This window comes from Sinocyclocheilus anshuiensis, unplaced genomic scaffold (assembly GCF_001515605.1).
Source record: "Sinocyclocheilus anshuiensis isolate Anshui unplaced genomic scaffold, SAMN03320099.WGS_v1.1 scaffold380, whole genome shotgun sequence".
Classification (NCBI taxonomy): domain Eukaryota; kingdom Metazoa; phylum Chordata; class Actinopteri; order Cypriniformes; family Cyprinidae; genus Sinocyclocheilus; species Sinocyclocheilus anshuiensis.
The window spans coordinates 654,948-671,671 of record NW_015557081.1 but is presented as its reverse complement, the minus strand read 5'-3'; the positions used below and the strand labels follow the sequence as shown (position 1 = coordinate 671,671).

Genomic DNA, 16,724 nt, shown 5'->3' with positions numbered 1-16,724 from the left:
GAACGAAGGTCTTACGGGTTTGAAACGACATGAGGGTGAGTAATTAATGACAGATTTTTGGGTGAACTATCCCTTTAAGTTACTCTTTTATCTCATGTTTTCAGACCTGAATTTTTAAAGAATGTTCTGGCTTCTATTTTTATTTATAATGAAATTGAAGGCTTCTGGCTTCTATTTTTATTTATACAGAAATTGTCGAACTTCATAAAGGACACAAAAGCACCATAATCACCATCTCAAAAGTAGTCCAAAGTTGGGTTGAAACAACCCAGCTTTTTTTAGAGTGTAACTCCAGTAAAATGTTAACTTGAAAGGTGAACTTTAGAACCCGATCAGTTCGATTTGTGAACTGATGCAAATGTCAAGATTATAAGTGAACATTTTATTAGTGACTTTTCCTCATGTAAAGCTATTGTAATGACTTGACAACCTGAAATATAGCACATATAGACCACTTTTATGGTGCTTTTTAGTTATTATTGAGCCTGATAGCCCTCATTCCCTCACATTATATTGAAAAGACTGGCCAAGATATCCTTCAAAAATTGCCTTTTCGTGTTTCACAGAAGAAAGAAAGTCCTAGCGTGAATTTGAGCGCCTGATGATAGCATTTTCATTTTTGGCGGAACTATCCCTTTAATATATGCATATTAATATATGCATTAGTGCATGCATGAGGATACATGCCCACATGTTAAATTCACTCATTGTCACAATCCAGCCTGCAGCTCTTGCACACTATCATTTCACAGCTGAATTACAGGCGTATGTTCCCTCTCCCCAGAGGCATGCTGGGTGCTTGTGTGTTTGTTTTCATTTCATCCATGTCACTGTGTGACTTAATCACCCTCTGCTTTATTTATTCCTTGCTTTTCTCCTCCAACTTCAGAATGAGGAGGAGCTTTTCATATCTGTTGAGAGTGATCTAACAAACATTTTAATTTTACAAAAAGTTCCTGCACTGAATCCATCAGAATCCGCAGCAGAAGCTCCACTACTGGCCAAGACAAATTATGTAATCAAAGCTACAGGCGCGCAGCTTTGCGTTTATTCATTATTTGACAATTACAAAATATTCAAACCCTGCATTCTTGCACATTATTTTGCCTCAATAATAATGCATGGCTCCTTTAAATGCTATTGCAGAGGGAAACATTCTATAACTTTTGTACAGGCGTGTCAGAATTTGTTTTGTCTAGAATATGTGGTGAATTAAATTGCAGGAGAGAGCCCACAGATGGTGGGATAGCGGAGGGGAAGTGAGATCAGCTCCTGTAGGTGTACAGAGGTGTGCGGCTTAAAAAAATAGTCAATTATACTGGTCCCTTACGTACCAAGGCCAGTCTCTGTACAACTGTTGATATTCAGACCTTTTCTAAGATGAGACTCGAGACATCATGGATACAGTGTAACATTAAATAGCCATAGGACTCTGAAGGATAGCCGAATAGTTCAGGTACTGTCCGGCTGACATTATCAAAGCATAGTTTATTTATTGTGATGGAGAGAGTGAGATAGGTTCCTGAAATATAGCTTGAATTATTTAGAAACTTTTTGCTTTGCCGTTATTTGATTTTAAGGTCATGCTCTCTTCTGAATGGTCCATTTCATTGGAAGCTGCTCAGTATTTGAGAGTGTGGAAATGTTTTTCTTCCAAGTCTTACCAATCAAAGAGTGGTACAACCCATTTATTTCAGCTCTGACTAACAAGTCTTGTCAGTGTTATTCTCTTCCTGTCATGAAATAATGATCAGGTTATTGCTAAAGAAATGGTACGGTCTTCTTCGCTTTAGAGGTCCTCACCTACCTGCATTAAAGGAATAGTTCACCCGAAAAATGAAAATTTGCTGAAAATGTTCCGTTCTCAGGCCATCCAAGATGTAGATGAGTTTGTTTCTTTATCAGAATAGATTTGGAGAAATTTAGCCTTATATCACTTGCTCACCAATGGGTCCTATACAGTGAATGGGTGCCGTCAGAATGAGAGTCCAAACAGCAGATACAAACATTACAATAATCCACAACACGATTGCTGTCCATCATTTAATGTCTTGAAGCAAAAATCTGCACACTTGCAAGAAACAAATCCTTCATTAAGGTATTTTAACTTAAAACTGTTGCTAAAATATGAGTCTATAATCCACAATGACTCAATGACTGCACCAAATTTTCTTTAAAATCCACCAGCATATTTGTTTTGAACTGTTTTGGACTGTTTCCACATGTAAACAGTGCTTGATTTGTGCATATTTATCTCCTGATTGAAATGAGATGACTTTTTCATTGGAGAAAGCAATGTTATGAATAGAGGAAGCAGTGGTTTGAAGACAAAAATGTCTTAATAATGGATTTGTTTATTACAAGCATGCAGCGTTTTGCTTCACAATGCATTCATTGTTGGACTGGCATCGTGTGGATTGTTGTGATGCTTTTATCAGCTGTTTGGATTCTCATTCTGACGGCACCCATTCACTGCAGAGGATCCATTGGTGAGCAAGTGATGTAATGCTGCATTTCTTCAAATCTGTACTGATGAAGAAACAAACTCATTTACATCTTGGATGACCTGAGATGGAGTACATTTTCAGCAATTTTTTTTTTGGATGAACTATCCCTTTAATCAATTAGGAAGGAAATTGCAGTGTTATTTTGAAAGTGTGGTGTTGTGCGGTGCACATAGGTATTGTAATTGCAGCATATTCTTTGTTTTTTTTTTTGTTTGTTTTTTTAGATGAACATAATTGGATTTGAGTGGCCCGTGTTTTTTGCCCTGCAAGCGACACTATTGTGCTCACTTGATGCTTTTGGCCTATTTTTAGTCCTGGAAGATGTCGTAAACACACACAATACCAGAGAGGGAAGTAATGATGGATGTGTTGTGCTGATATGTGTCCAGTTCAGTAGACTGAAACTGGACATGGTTGGAGTCGCTCACACTTTTCTCAGGAGAACAAAATGCTCAATGATGTGTGTGTTCACAAACACAGGAACACAACAGGACGACACCAAATATTAATTTTTCTTTACTTATTCTTGTTTGGTTGCAAGTAAAATTACACATGCTAAACTAACACACATTAATCATAAATCAGAGTTTGCTGTTGCTTTCTGTCATATTGAATGAAGACTGTTTTTTACAATGTGGCAGAAAAGATAAAGAGAAAATCAAAATTCAGAAAGAAAAAGAGAAATAAATCAGAAAGAGGAGAAAATAATTATAATCTCATATTTTTATTTTATTCTCATTATATATTTATTATTATTATTTTGGCTGCATTCATCAAACTTATAAATAATTAAGGTAAAAGGGTTGCATGTTAAAAAAATATGTGAGAAATACAAGTTTATTATTATCAAACTAATCCTTAATTATCTATCACACTCTCTAACCCAGCTGCAACTATAACGAAAATCTTGTTTCTTGCAACCCTCTTTTTTATTTAATTTAATTGAATTCATTTTTTATTGTGAAAAAACTGCAAAATATTAAATTAGATTTTTTTTAAACTCTGTTTAGACATTTTGAAAAATTACACAACCCATACAACATGAATAAAATATATAATATTTTGTTTTATCTCTTGAGGTTGACCATCAACATTTTCTGAAGATTAAGCACTTTCACAAGCTTCAATGACCATTTGTTGAAAAAAAAAAGATAGATATATATGTGTTTGTGTGTGTGTGTGTAATAAAATGTTTTCTTTTATTGTTGGTGTTGCGTTTCCATTGCGTTCCCTCAGTATTTTTGTATTTTATATATTTTTTGTATTATATATTTTTGTGTGTTTGTATTGCTCAAACTTTTTATGGAACTTTGAGCGCGTCTTTGGAAATCTCACACACTTTATGTTTGTTTCGGCAGTGTTATAATTATACCCTCCCTTATTGCCCTTTTTGGCTTCTTTGGTTTATTTTTTATTTTTTTTACAAGGCTGCTGTTTGATTGAAAACACAGCATACAGATTACAGTCTGTATCTTGCCTGAGTTTACTTTACAAATCAAACCTCCTGCTTGATGGTGCAGCTGAGGTTGCTAGGCAACTGTGAGAACCGGGTGACAGCTCATAAAGTCTCTCAACATTCCAGCTCAAAATTCCAAATAGCTCCGCAGGATTATCTCAAAAACATCAAAGAATTATTACCGCCACATACCTATTACACAACTTCAAATGAGGCAACATATTCAAAATCTCATTTGATATCTGAGCGCTTTTTCCCTCATTTGAGGCTGGTACTATAACCATATTCTTCCCAAACTGTGATTCAAAGCATTTGATATATGTGGCCTCGCACAAAAAAAATTATAAACTTTCTTAATCTTATTTTTGAGATTTTTAAAAAACTTGGTTATGTTTTTCACTTAAAGTTTCAACTAGAAAAATTAATCATACCAATGTGCTATTGAACTCAGTCATTTATTTAAAAAGTTAAATATTAATATGAATATTAACTAATTAAAGTGGAACAATGACATGTAGCCTTCAAATTATTCTTAATTACATTATTGGCATAGTCTTCAGTGCATGATTATTAGACATAATGCATTAATAGTGATTCAGTGCTGTCTGAGTTTGACTAAGATGCAGGCCTGTAATTAAAATTAGCTGTATGGTTTTTATTTTTTTTCAGGGCTAATGTTCATTTTTGATTGTAGAAGGCTTATTAAAGCTCTTAAAATGATCCAGCCAAGAACATTGAGTGCTTTTTCTTTTTTGTTGTCAATATTGTTGTATAATTTATTGTTAGCAACAAAATAGACAGTGGCAGGTCTATTAGGCTGCATTTACACTAAAAGCTTAATGATCCGATATTTTTACTTTTTCTATTGTTTGCTAGTTTTGTCCTGCCAGTTATGATATAATTATGTGTTTGAATTAATACACAATTTTGGACATTTTGACCATTCAACCTTCATTCGAAAGCAGCCATCTATTTGGTTTCTGGAAGATTAGTTAGTTAAGTAACTTTAATTAACTTAACTTAATAAAATAATGAAATAAAATCAAATAATATTTGAAGTACTGGTAATTTTGATATTCCTAATATGTTTCAAATGTTATAAAACAAATGGTTTCATTTTAAATAGAAGCCGTTTGAATAGCGGTAATGTTGACCAAAGATCTGAAGTTTTCTGTATTCTGTGCTGCTTTACATTTAGGCTGGAAAAAGAAAAGTCCCAGACGCATGTTCAGGCCCAGGCAGAAGCTCAAGCCCAGGTAAAGGACGAGGTGAGCAGGATCCTCGCATTAGAGAAAGAGCAGAGCATCCAGAAAGCCATACTGCGAGAAAGAATCACCGCCGAGGATGAAAGACTGCAAGCTCAGATATATGTGAGTAAATTCCCAAACACAGAACTGCATGAGTCTGTCTGTGTTGTAAACAGCTAAGCACTTAGGCTTTGTTCACACTGCACATAAATCCGATTTCAGAATCTTTAGGACTGTACCACAAGTGATGAAATCTGATCTCTTTGTTCAGTGATGTCAATATCCAGTCCATCTACATTGGTTGATATATTGATGACTTAAATATCAAGAGACATAAGAGAGCAACTGCCATTGTGGAAAGAGAGAAGCTCTCTGAATGATTAAAAAAAAAATACTTGGAATGACTGCATTTGTCTGCAATAGTTTTTTTGCTGTTCATTTTACAAATGACTTAACAGATTTGAGTCGACTATGCCAGAAAAATCACTTTTTTGCTGCTTTAGATAAATTTTCCTTTCAGGATAGACCTCCGCTCTTTAAATAATGTTGCATCACAGGAAGTCATTTAATGTAAATTTAGCTTGGCACTGATTCTCATCCTGGCACTGAGAGCGATGTGTTTTTGTTTGAGTATGTTTACTTTATTTAACACTTCATTAAAAATATTGCATGATATATTCTCAAAGACATTATTTGAGGCCTCCTAAGTTATTTCTGGCACTTCTGTTATATTGACAAAGTTACTCCGTTTCAAACTTTTTTTTTTATTTACAGAAACTAGCAGTGGCAGTGTATTCAAATAATGAAAAAAAAAAGAAAAAAGGATAAATACTAAATTAAATCCCATAATTCCAGAAGTTTTAATAACTGAGTATTTTTCAGTGTTTACACTTTTTGTTACCATTAAATTTAAAGGACTTTTCAAGTTGCTGTTGCTTTATTTATTTATTTGCTCACTCACAAATATAATTTTTTCAGGAATTTATATACTAACACATGTTTTATATACTAAAACATTTTGACATAACTACAAAAATGTATATTAATTATAAAAATTCCTATAAAGATTTATTCATTTCCATGACTTTTCCACACATTTAAAATTATCTTATACGTCCATGCTTTCCATGTTTATGAGAATCCCGGTTCATAAATAAGAATGACAGTTGTCATGAATTAAAATAAGAAATAAAGTGTTAGTTTATGTTTTAATTTTTAGCCATTGTAGCTTATTTTAAAGCTTTATGAACCCATAACCCATAAAATAGTTTATCCAAAAATGAGTGTGTCATAATTTACTTACAGAAGAGGGCAGTGTGAACATTCATCAAAACATCTCCTTTTGTGTTCATTTGACATGAGGTAGAGTAAATGATGATAGACTTTTCATTTGAAGTGAACTGTCCTTTTAAAACACACTATCATGAGTTTGAATGCCATCTTTTCTGCCTGAACTGGGCAGCTGTAATGAGAGGTTGTGACTTGGTCGTGACCTTATTCCACTTATCTATCTTATTCACACCAAACAAGATATTAACACACTATCACACACAAAAATTATTACGTAAGGGCAACAAAGTGCTGCACATGCACAGAGAAATGTGCATGAACGCCTTTATTGATAAACTTTACATTATCTATGCCAATCCAAAAGGAATACCTGTGTACACACATACTAGAGTAAGGTCATTTTATTTGCAGGCGGCTAAATTGCCCCTGTAAACACATTGTAAGACAAGGGGCCCCTCCATTGCTTTTGACAGGGCACAGATTATTTGAGCATAAAGTAAAAAAAGAGGTTCCCTGGAGAACTGGAGCTGTTTACAAACGTATGGTATTGATTACATAGCTCATTTCAAACAGTCATCTCTGTAATAGAAAAATGAATCATTTTTGGGATGAGGGTGAAATGTGCTGTAATTCAGCACATTCAGTGTGTGTGTGTGTGTGTGTGTGTGAGTGAGAGAGAATTGGGAAAGCATCAATGGGAACGATGGGTAAATCTAAACAATGTAAGGAGGAGGGGGTGGCTTGGGGCGCTTTGTGTGCAGGAATGTTTTCTCATGATTTCTTCATGGTGGTTTCATTTCTGCATTTGCTCTTTGAAAGATTTTAGACCACGTATAGATTTTAAACAGACCAACTGTAGCTGAAACAAACACAAATATGGATCCCAGCAGCCCAAAGAAACAATCCATTCTAATTCAATCCCTTCCCACTGCAATACAGCATAATACACACAAAATCGCCAGCAGTTGTGACTCAGACCAATAATGAAGCATACTCGAGTAACAAATTGCTGGTTTATGAGTGTTACTCAATATTATGGGTTTATCAAGAGTCAGACTGTCAGATATGGAAGCTCTTTTATTGCTGTGTCCTTCAGCTCATTGTGGGGTTACTTTTGTAGGTAGTTTTGTTTAATACACTTCAATTTGATATCCAGAAGTAGAACTGTAAATTCTGTTTAGTTTTCTTAGTTATCTCTGTAAAAATATCAGCATATTTTGCAATTTTGGTTGAACAGAAAAGACAATATTTTCCACCATGTTTTGTCTGTCTGTCTGTCTATCTATCTATTAGATATGGATTACATATTTCATTGTGCACATGCATTTTCTTCTATTTTTTACATTTAAATGATCTGTCATCTAAGTTATTCTGTAAAAGCACTATTTAATAACATTAAAAGTGAATTTGAGCAAATCTCAAAATTAATACCCATTTGTACATTTATAATGTTGCTTAAAATTGCATGAATTGGATGAATGAATTAATGTTATTTTACACAAAATGTTATATAATTTAGTTTTATAATGATTAAATATTGCATATCTAGTTTATAAGCTGATAATTAGAATTTGAATATGATATTAAAATTCTAGTTGATAAGCCTAATCCCCCCCTCCCCCCTTAATTTTTGGTGTCTTCTGCTGCTTACCTTATCAAAATATTAAACAAATATTACTAACAGATTAACCAAGCAACCTTGCTTTTTATGCCAGTCATGTGATTTGTGGTTTCTGATTGGTTTCTGTCAAAACCAATGTTTCTTGGCCGAAATAAGCTCAATTGTGGACCATTGTGGATGTTCAGTCAGAGGTCTGGCTATGCAAGACTTCTTAGGATCTGTAAAATTGTAAAATGTTGCACATTAACAGTTCAGGTCAGTAGTTAGTCGATCATATACAGTACTGTGATGCTTTAATTGTGTGATAAGTATTTGGCCTTGAGTGTTTTGCACTTTTCACTGCTCATCAAGCATTCAGGAAATAGACATGTAGGTGTAAATAAATAATATGGATCAATGAGGAGAACTAGACAGGCCTTGAGATATGTCTTTTCCTTTCAGTACGAAATGAACACATACACAAACGCGCACACACACACACACACACACACACACACACACACACACACACAGAGGAAAATTAGGTGGACAGGTTCTTGTCTTTTTCTCTTAACAGAAAATTTTCACCCACGGACATCATCACACACATTTCATCCCTCTCAATTTTGAGTTCTTCTTTGAGCGGAGCTTCTTTAATAGAATTTGAAGGGTTATCGCCAGATTCATGCCGCTTTTTCACATGTAATCATCTTTTCTGACAGTGCTATCATAAAACTCTTTTCTTTTTATTTCTTTTTTTCTCCTTGAAATGATTTTTTCCTTGTGAAAGGCTGGAGACTAACCAGCCACACTTTCATTGTAATCTCTCGGTTTTCAACTACAAATGGGACTTTCTAGAGACCTTCACACTTCACACAAGCTATGGCTAGATGTCTTTTTGCTTAGCAGCATGTGTTGGTCAATCATTTTTGCATGTAAATGGCCTCATTGCTGAATTAAAAAATTGATTTACACATCAACAAAGTGAGAATATGTTTAATGAACATGATACACGCACAAGATATAGTGAGTTGATCAATACATTATTCTTTTATCACAAAGTAATGTTCAACCTGTTAGTAATTGGAAATTGAAATGAGTTTAAATTGCGTCCAAAACATCAATAAGTGTTTGAAAGTCCTTGCTGGGGTAGTACATGGTTCTGCTGTTCTCAGCACACTTTGAATAGATGGACCTTTCAAAGATGATTTGTTAAGTCCTTTGTCCTAGCTCCTTCCTCTGAGCGCGTTTCTGCCTGACTGCAAGGCGTTCAATCATTAAACATCAATCAGGCTTTTGAAATGCGTTCTTACTGCGAGTAAGAGCTGCAGTGCCGCACTTCAGGGTTTCTGCAGTTTTCTTTACAAATGCATTAGCCAGGCGGTGTACATGCTCACTCATTCACTCATGGGACATTTACACGGGCCACTGGGTTCTTACGGTATTAGTCGTGTTCTCTTGGGTTCGAGCCGTCTAAGCAGAGGCAGGTCGTATGGACAGCAGGATTTCCTTGACTTTGTCTTTAGAACTCTATTGGGCCCTAAACATCTTGATGGTTTGCTTTTGGATTTTGATAGTAACTTGTATTTAGAAGTGGAGAAAGATAAAAAAAATCTGTCTGTCTGTCTTTATTAGATATTTGCATTGAATTTACAGTATTTTGATGATGTTTTTATATAATTAAATAATTTACATATACACTACCATTCAAAAGTGTGGGTTCATTAAGATTTTTTGTAATGTTTTTGAAAGAAGTTTCTTATGTTTACCAAGACTAATTTTATTCAGTTTATTTATAATTGTATTTATCAAAAGTACAGTGTCTTAATATATCACAATATTACTGTTTTTAATTTAAAATAACTGTTTAAGAGAACAGCATTTATTTGAAATTGATATATTTTTTAACACTGAGTAGTTTTTTGTGTAATTATAATTTTTTGCAACATTATAAAATGTATTTTTTGTCACTTTTGATCAAATGAATGTGTCCTTGCTGAATAAATTTATTAATTTATTTTAAAAAAGACTTAGTGATCCCAAACTTTTGTACAGTAGCTTATATTTTTACTATTTATTATTATTATTATTAATAATATTATTGTAAAAACTTCAGCTGAACTGAAAAACTGAACATTTTTGAGTGAAGATGCAAATGAAATAAGTCATAGTTTTCAGGATTCTGAATGATGAATAGAAAGTAAAAAAAATGTAATATTATAAATATTGTCAGTTCTGATTAACTTAGTGTCCTTGATGAAAGTTTTATATATATATATATATATATATATATATATATAATTTATATACTAGCAGTTTTTAAGTTCAGAAATTTTTATTTAAAAAAAAAACATTATGTGCAGAGACTGTCAATTTAAAGAAAATTAATCCAGATTAGCAACTGTTATTGCCAACTATAATGCTGTTACTCTCATATTAGTAATTTACTAAACTGTGGGATTTTGAAACAAATCTAATGATACAGTCTACTGGAAACTTAATTGTGTGTGCAATCATCACATAGTTGTGTAATTTTGTCGTTGCAGTTATTGTGAATATTCAACACAGGGTTTAAAAATTGATTTTGGCAACCAAATGAAAACCACATTTCCAGGGCTTGCTTCTCAGAGACGACTGGAGCCTAATGCCCGAGAAACACAGCTTGTATTTCAAAGGTTGTGAACTATTAAGCTGACCAGTGCTACTCTATGAGCATTTTATTTTTCCTCTCCTCGTTCAAGGAGATATCGATCCGACTCTCATCAGAATTCACACCATGCTCTGGTCTTCAGACACTGTTTGTCACGTACAATAGCTGAGTGCTAGCGCCGGCTGCATTCTCCGGGAACAGTCTTCACACGCCCAAATTAGCCTCCAATTATCTCACCCAAGCCAAGAGCTCTGAGGTCGCTGTCCCGATGGCTGTCCCTCTCAAACAAAGCGCTGACTCTACCTGAAACCATGAATCATTTTCCTCCAAGCACACCAGCTTAGTAACAAATCTCTGTTTTCTTCAGCCGAAAGACCCTGACTTTTACTAGCTTTTAAAAGTGCTTGCAATGTACACTTATGTGGTAAGCCATCTTGTTTTGCGGTTCTGGATTTTTGTTCGTCAGATTGTTTGGTGGACGCAAGATTGGATGTTGTTTGACACTTAAAATCGCTTGTATTTCCTTAGACTTCCAACTAGAGTGTCATTTTACCATAGACCTGTAGAGTATATCGAACTTGCTCATTTTAGATGCGTCGCAATGACATTTCGTGACTTCTGCACTGTGATGAGAAGTTCTCATGTATCTCTTCGACCAAACATGCTGTCAGCGATTCTAGACATTAATAAACTCGTCAAGTCTGGTAGTGTTTGGGTTTCACTGACTCTGACCCTCTAGCGATCTTTCAGGACAGCCAATCAATCACAACGCATATCATTTCATTCAGACACAGGCAAACCCTGGGGCGAACATTTCAATCAAACGTAGAGTCATCCATCTCCAACCCAGTGACCGATGCAACTTATTTGACGGCTGGCTGGCGTGATTTGTTGAGGATCAAATGAATGTGTCCTTGCTGAATAAATTTATTAATTTATTTTAAAAAAGACTTAGTGATCCCAAACTTTTGTACAGTAGCTTATATTTTTACTATTTATTATTATTATTATTAATAATATTATTGTAAAAACTTCAGCTGAACTGAAAAACTGAACATTTTTGAGTGAAGATGCAAATGAAATAAGTCATAGTTTTCAGGATTCTGAATGATGAATAGAAAGTAAAAAAAATGTAATATTATAAATATCGTCAAGTCTGGTAGTGTTTGGGTTTCACTGACTCTGACCCTCTAGCGATCTTTCAGGACAGCCAATCAATCACAACGCATATCATTTCATTCAGACACAGGCAAACCCTGGGGCGAACATTTCAATCAAACGTAGAGTCATCCATCTCCAACCCAGTGACCGATGCAACTTATTTGACGGCTGGCTGGCGTGATTTGTTGAGACAAAAGAACAGATAATCTTGCAAAAGCTGCTGAAATGTGCGCCTAAGAAAGCATAACATCCCTGACATTTTCTCACCCTGCAAATCACCAGGGATTGTTGTTTTTGCAGTCACCCGAAAGTGTTTAGCAATTATCTGATTGTGTAAAGTTCTCGTGTCTCAAACATCGTGCCAAAATATTCATCACTTATTTAACACTTAACTAACACTTAAGCCACAGTAAAATAATTATCATCCTTTAAAAGAAAGAAATACAATTTGTTCTTGTGGTAATTGTTTCATGTACACTTAGTATATTTTCCTGTTTACAGTGAACTTAATGGTGTGAATACTTTTTGGACGGTTTCATTTACAATTAGTCATGATTAATTTATTCCTTTTATTGATTATTGTTAATTGAGTCTTCATTTCATGTGAATGCACATGATTTTAATCTTTTTTTTTCTTCTTTTCATTCAATAATTTTTTTACTTTAATATCAGTTGATAGTTTGAACTATGGCTGGACTTTTTTTTAAAGCTTTTTTTCCCTTCTGATCTCAAATCGAGTTTTCTGCTTCTACAATCAGCTCTACATATTAGAGTCTGCAGATGTTTTTATTTGATGGTTGGATGGTCTGCAGACGCCACTTCAGTTAAGCTTGTATTTCTAGAGTACAAATGTCCCCCTCCCCAACCTCTCTCTCTCTCTCTTTTTTTATTTTTTCTTCCTCTCTTCTTTTCGGCGGCCTTCAAATAGCGCCAGCCATAGCAAGCGTCCCCCTTGCAAATCTGCGTGCTTCAAACGCTGTTACATTTTAGATACAGCTGACTGGCCCTGACTGATAATACCCCACAATTTAATTTCCCAGGTATTAAAGGGGACTTGCTGGTTTTTGAATTGGATGTACTAGTAGGTGGTATTTGGGGATGGAAAAAAATGTTTTCCCCCCCTATACCTGGGGGGGGGGGGGGGGGACAGGATGTTTTGTGTGTGTGTGTGATCTGCAGTATAAATGGAGATGTGTTAGTATTCATACAGGTTAGGGTTTCTTATAAGTTTACATAACCTTTGCAGGATCTGTAAGATTTTCAACCAGTTTAATAGAGAACAGATGTTTACATATATTTAACAAGACAAAATAACTTGATTTACACTATCCTGTTAAAAAATGTACATAACCTTGGTTCTTAATCTTGTTTTGACTTCTTGACCATCAAATGACTGTTTGCAGCCTTTTTTGGCACCGTAAAAGTCTCTCAGTTGTCCTGAGTTGATCTCAACATCACATAACCACTATGGGGATGAACTAAAACATGCTGCAAAACCAAAGAACTTGAGAGACATTTTTGTTCATGCAAATAGTGGGCAGATTCACTGCTCTGCACAAACTACAGACTCGTGAATGTCTACAAAGTCTCTGATTCTTAAAAATATTAATAATTAAGGCTATGTAAGCTTATGCAGAGAATAATTTGAAGAAATTATGTAAATAAAAGTTATTTTGAGTTATTTTATTTAATCATTTATTTACTTTTTATATACATTATATTAACCCTCTGGGGTCTGAGGTGATTTTGGGGCCCTTGAGATGTTTTGACATGCCCTGATATTTGTTCTTATTTCAGCTGCTTATAACATACTATTGGCCAACATGTCCCAGTACTTTAGGACTGTCCATTTAGTTCTGGAACTAAAGCGGTGCGAAAGGCCCTAATGAAGTTAACCAACTAACATTATACTAGGGCTGGGCAAAAAAAAATAGATTTTCCGATTAATCGTTTTTTTTAAATATCAATAGCATTTGTATTAAAACTATATTCACTGAATGTAATCAAAAAAATCGAGAATCGAATCGAGAGCTTGCGAATCGAAATCGAATCGAATCGGGACATCTGAATCGATACCCAGCCCTAGCCAACATGTCATTTTTTTTTGTATTCAGCACAAACTGTGGTACAATATTAGCATTTTACCGTTTCATTTGAGAAATCTACCGTCATATCACATACACAGCAGCTGCAAGTTCTCCACGGCAACCCGTCAGAACAAAAGTTTAGTTTAACGTCCTACTGTCAGAGTATATGCTGAGCTATAAAACCCATACTGAATAGTTCTGAATGAAACTTTTGAGTAATCAGTCTTGTAGGCTAGAATATTTACACCAAATGATGTGAAAATTATCCTGTTTACTCATTCACAGAAAACAATATATTGACAGTTATTACTAATAATAAATAAACAGTTAATTTAGTAATATTTAATTGTAAAATAATTTATATTTTACTTCCTTAATTTAGTACCAGTTACCTGCTTTATTTTGAGTTTTCATAAATTTTTGTCTGTAAATAAATTAAATAGTTTATTCATTAATTTAATTGTATTACTTGGAAAAAGCTGTCTGATTATGCAGCATGTAACATGTTCCCCCAACACCATTATATCAGATAGCTTTGTAATGGCAGTACATGCAAACTAAGATCTATGTGCCAACAATGGATGCAATTTGTGACTCTGCAAAATGATGTTGTGCCAATGCAGTCAGGTAGGCTTGCATATTTTTTTGGATTTATGGTAATCTAAGACTAACCGTGTTTGTTGAGCATGTGAATGTGTGGGTGTTTGGATGGCTGGTTTCAGTAAATTAGGTGTGTAATGTACAATCCCGCTTCGTGTGTGTGTGTGTGTGTGTGCGCTTCAGTGTCTGTTTTCCCTCGTCTCCTTCTAGGCTTGGACTCCCTGCTGATTCCCCCTTGTTCACTGAGTTCTGTAGCCTTTGCTGCCCACATGCAGTGCCAGTGTTCTGAAACTGGCCCTAATTGGCTGGGTCTCCGGTTGGCACCGGTTCCCGGCGCTCACCCCGGCAGCTAATTGGCTCAGCCGGCCGCCCGTTTCCACGAGCTTCGGCCAGGGTTAGATTGATGGATGGCAGCAGGTGTCAGGAAAGCTGCTTTCTGACAGAGCAGCTTGTGAAGTCAATTTACAGCCCAAAAGGCAACAGGAGGGTTTCTGCATGTAGCCGTGCCTCTAGAGAGAGAGAAGGTATTTGAAAACACTGCTATTTTTAGACATCATTTTAAATCTTGAAACTGACTTTCCCCAGTTATATAAAATGAGGGGGAAAAAATCACTTTCTCTGCAAAGGTGGCAGAGCTCCAGAAAGACTGAAATAACTGGAATATAGCTGTTGTGATCTGGGCTTTCCTTATCCACCGCCCTAATCCTTGATTATCACACTTCATTACGAGCGTAGATTTGCAATTAAATTTCGCCGGAAGCATTGTGAGCAGTACAATGAATAAAGGTGTATTTTGACTCGGTGCTGAGGTGAAGGACACAGAGTTGGAGAAAAAGAAGAACATTGGCATAAAGTGAAGATTGAAGTATCTGTAGTAGTTAAATTGTTATACACATTTCCGAAATAGTTGTTTCTGATTGGTCAGTTTTGGAATCCTGCGTATAAATATTTTTTTTCTAAAGACCGCAGAGCTTTTTCTTGTTTTTCTGCTACACGGTCTCTTTTTTTCGCATAAGTAATAGTTGAACTCAAATCGATATTTCAAGTCTATTTATTTATGCATTTATTTGGTAAGTAGACTTTTAATAAAGAGGATAATGTACAGTCAGACGGTCATTATGGCAAAATAAACCCTTTCAGGGTGATTTAAGACCCCTGCTCTGCCGTCTGGGTTCATTTTACGATAACGACCGGCCGACTGTACATTATCCCTTCCTAAATTTACATAGTAAACATGATTGAACGTGTCTTTGGGTGAAAAGGGCTGTACCCGGATGCGAATGGACCAGTTCATGAGGCTTCTCCAGATGGACAAATGCCATAATTAGATTTCCACTAATGCCCATATTGACATTGGCTTTATTCACCCTTGATTCATTCTTTGTGGACTTGCTGCTACCAGCTGCCTCAGTTTCATTTTGTTTCCATGTCATCTGCATTCGCAAAATATAAAAAAACAAACAAAAAAAAACATGTTTTTGCAAATGAAGACAACACTTTCCACAGTGAATTGAGGCACGCTGATAATTGCTGAGAGTGTGGTGAGAGCACAGCCCTGCTGTTTATCTGCCTTTTAATTGGGAAGATGCCCAAATGTGAGTACAGAGAGAGCGGCCACGTGGGAGTTACTGTCCTGCCACCGGTCACAGATCTGCGGTAGAATCTTTTAGCACAATCTAAATTTTTTTCAATCTAAATTTTTGTTTGTACAAGTTGTGACTGTTTTAGTGTAGTGCTGTATGGTAGCTAGATTGTTTTTTTGTTTTTTTTTGAGTGGTTAAATATATGCGTTTTAGTTAACCAAAACTAAAGCAGATGTTCGGTTTTGTTATTAAAGGAAAAAATAAATGTTATTTAATATAATACCCTGTACATTAAATGTATAATTTATTATAAATTATAATTTTAATGGCTTTTTTCTTTTGTTTTGTTTTGCGTTTCTGTTTAGTTTGCTTTGTTTTTGTTTTTTTTTTTTTTTTTTTTTTTGTTTTTTGCTTCGTTTTGTTTCTCTGTTAAATTTTATTTTATTTGTTTTGTGTTTTGGTTTGTTTGTTTTGCAGCAGGGTGCTTGAAAAAAAGGTTGATATTCTGGTTATTCAAGTCCCTTCAAAAAAAAAAAAAAATAC

The 16,724-nt window shown here is 35.0% G+C and overlaps 1 protein-coding gene across 6 annotated transcripts in view; it reads left to right on the top strand.

Moving 5' to 3' along the window:
- The window catches only part of LOC107676930 (MICOS complex subunit MIC19-like), a 77,777-nt gene that overhangs the window by 23,906 nt on the left and 37,147 nt on the right, over window positions 1-16,724 (top strand). For all 6 annotated transcript variants that reach the window (XM_016471676.1, XM_016471675.1, XM_016471674.1 and 3 more), the window contains one exon: window positions 5,162-5,333. In XM_016471676.1, the coding sequence (XP_016327162.1) occupies window positions 5,162-5,333 (172 nt within the window). The remainder of the gene's footprint in view (window positions 1-5,161; window positions 5,334-16,724) is intronic.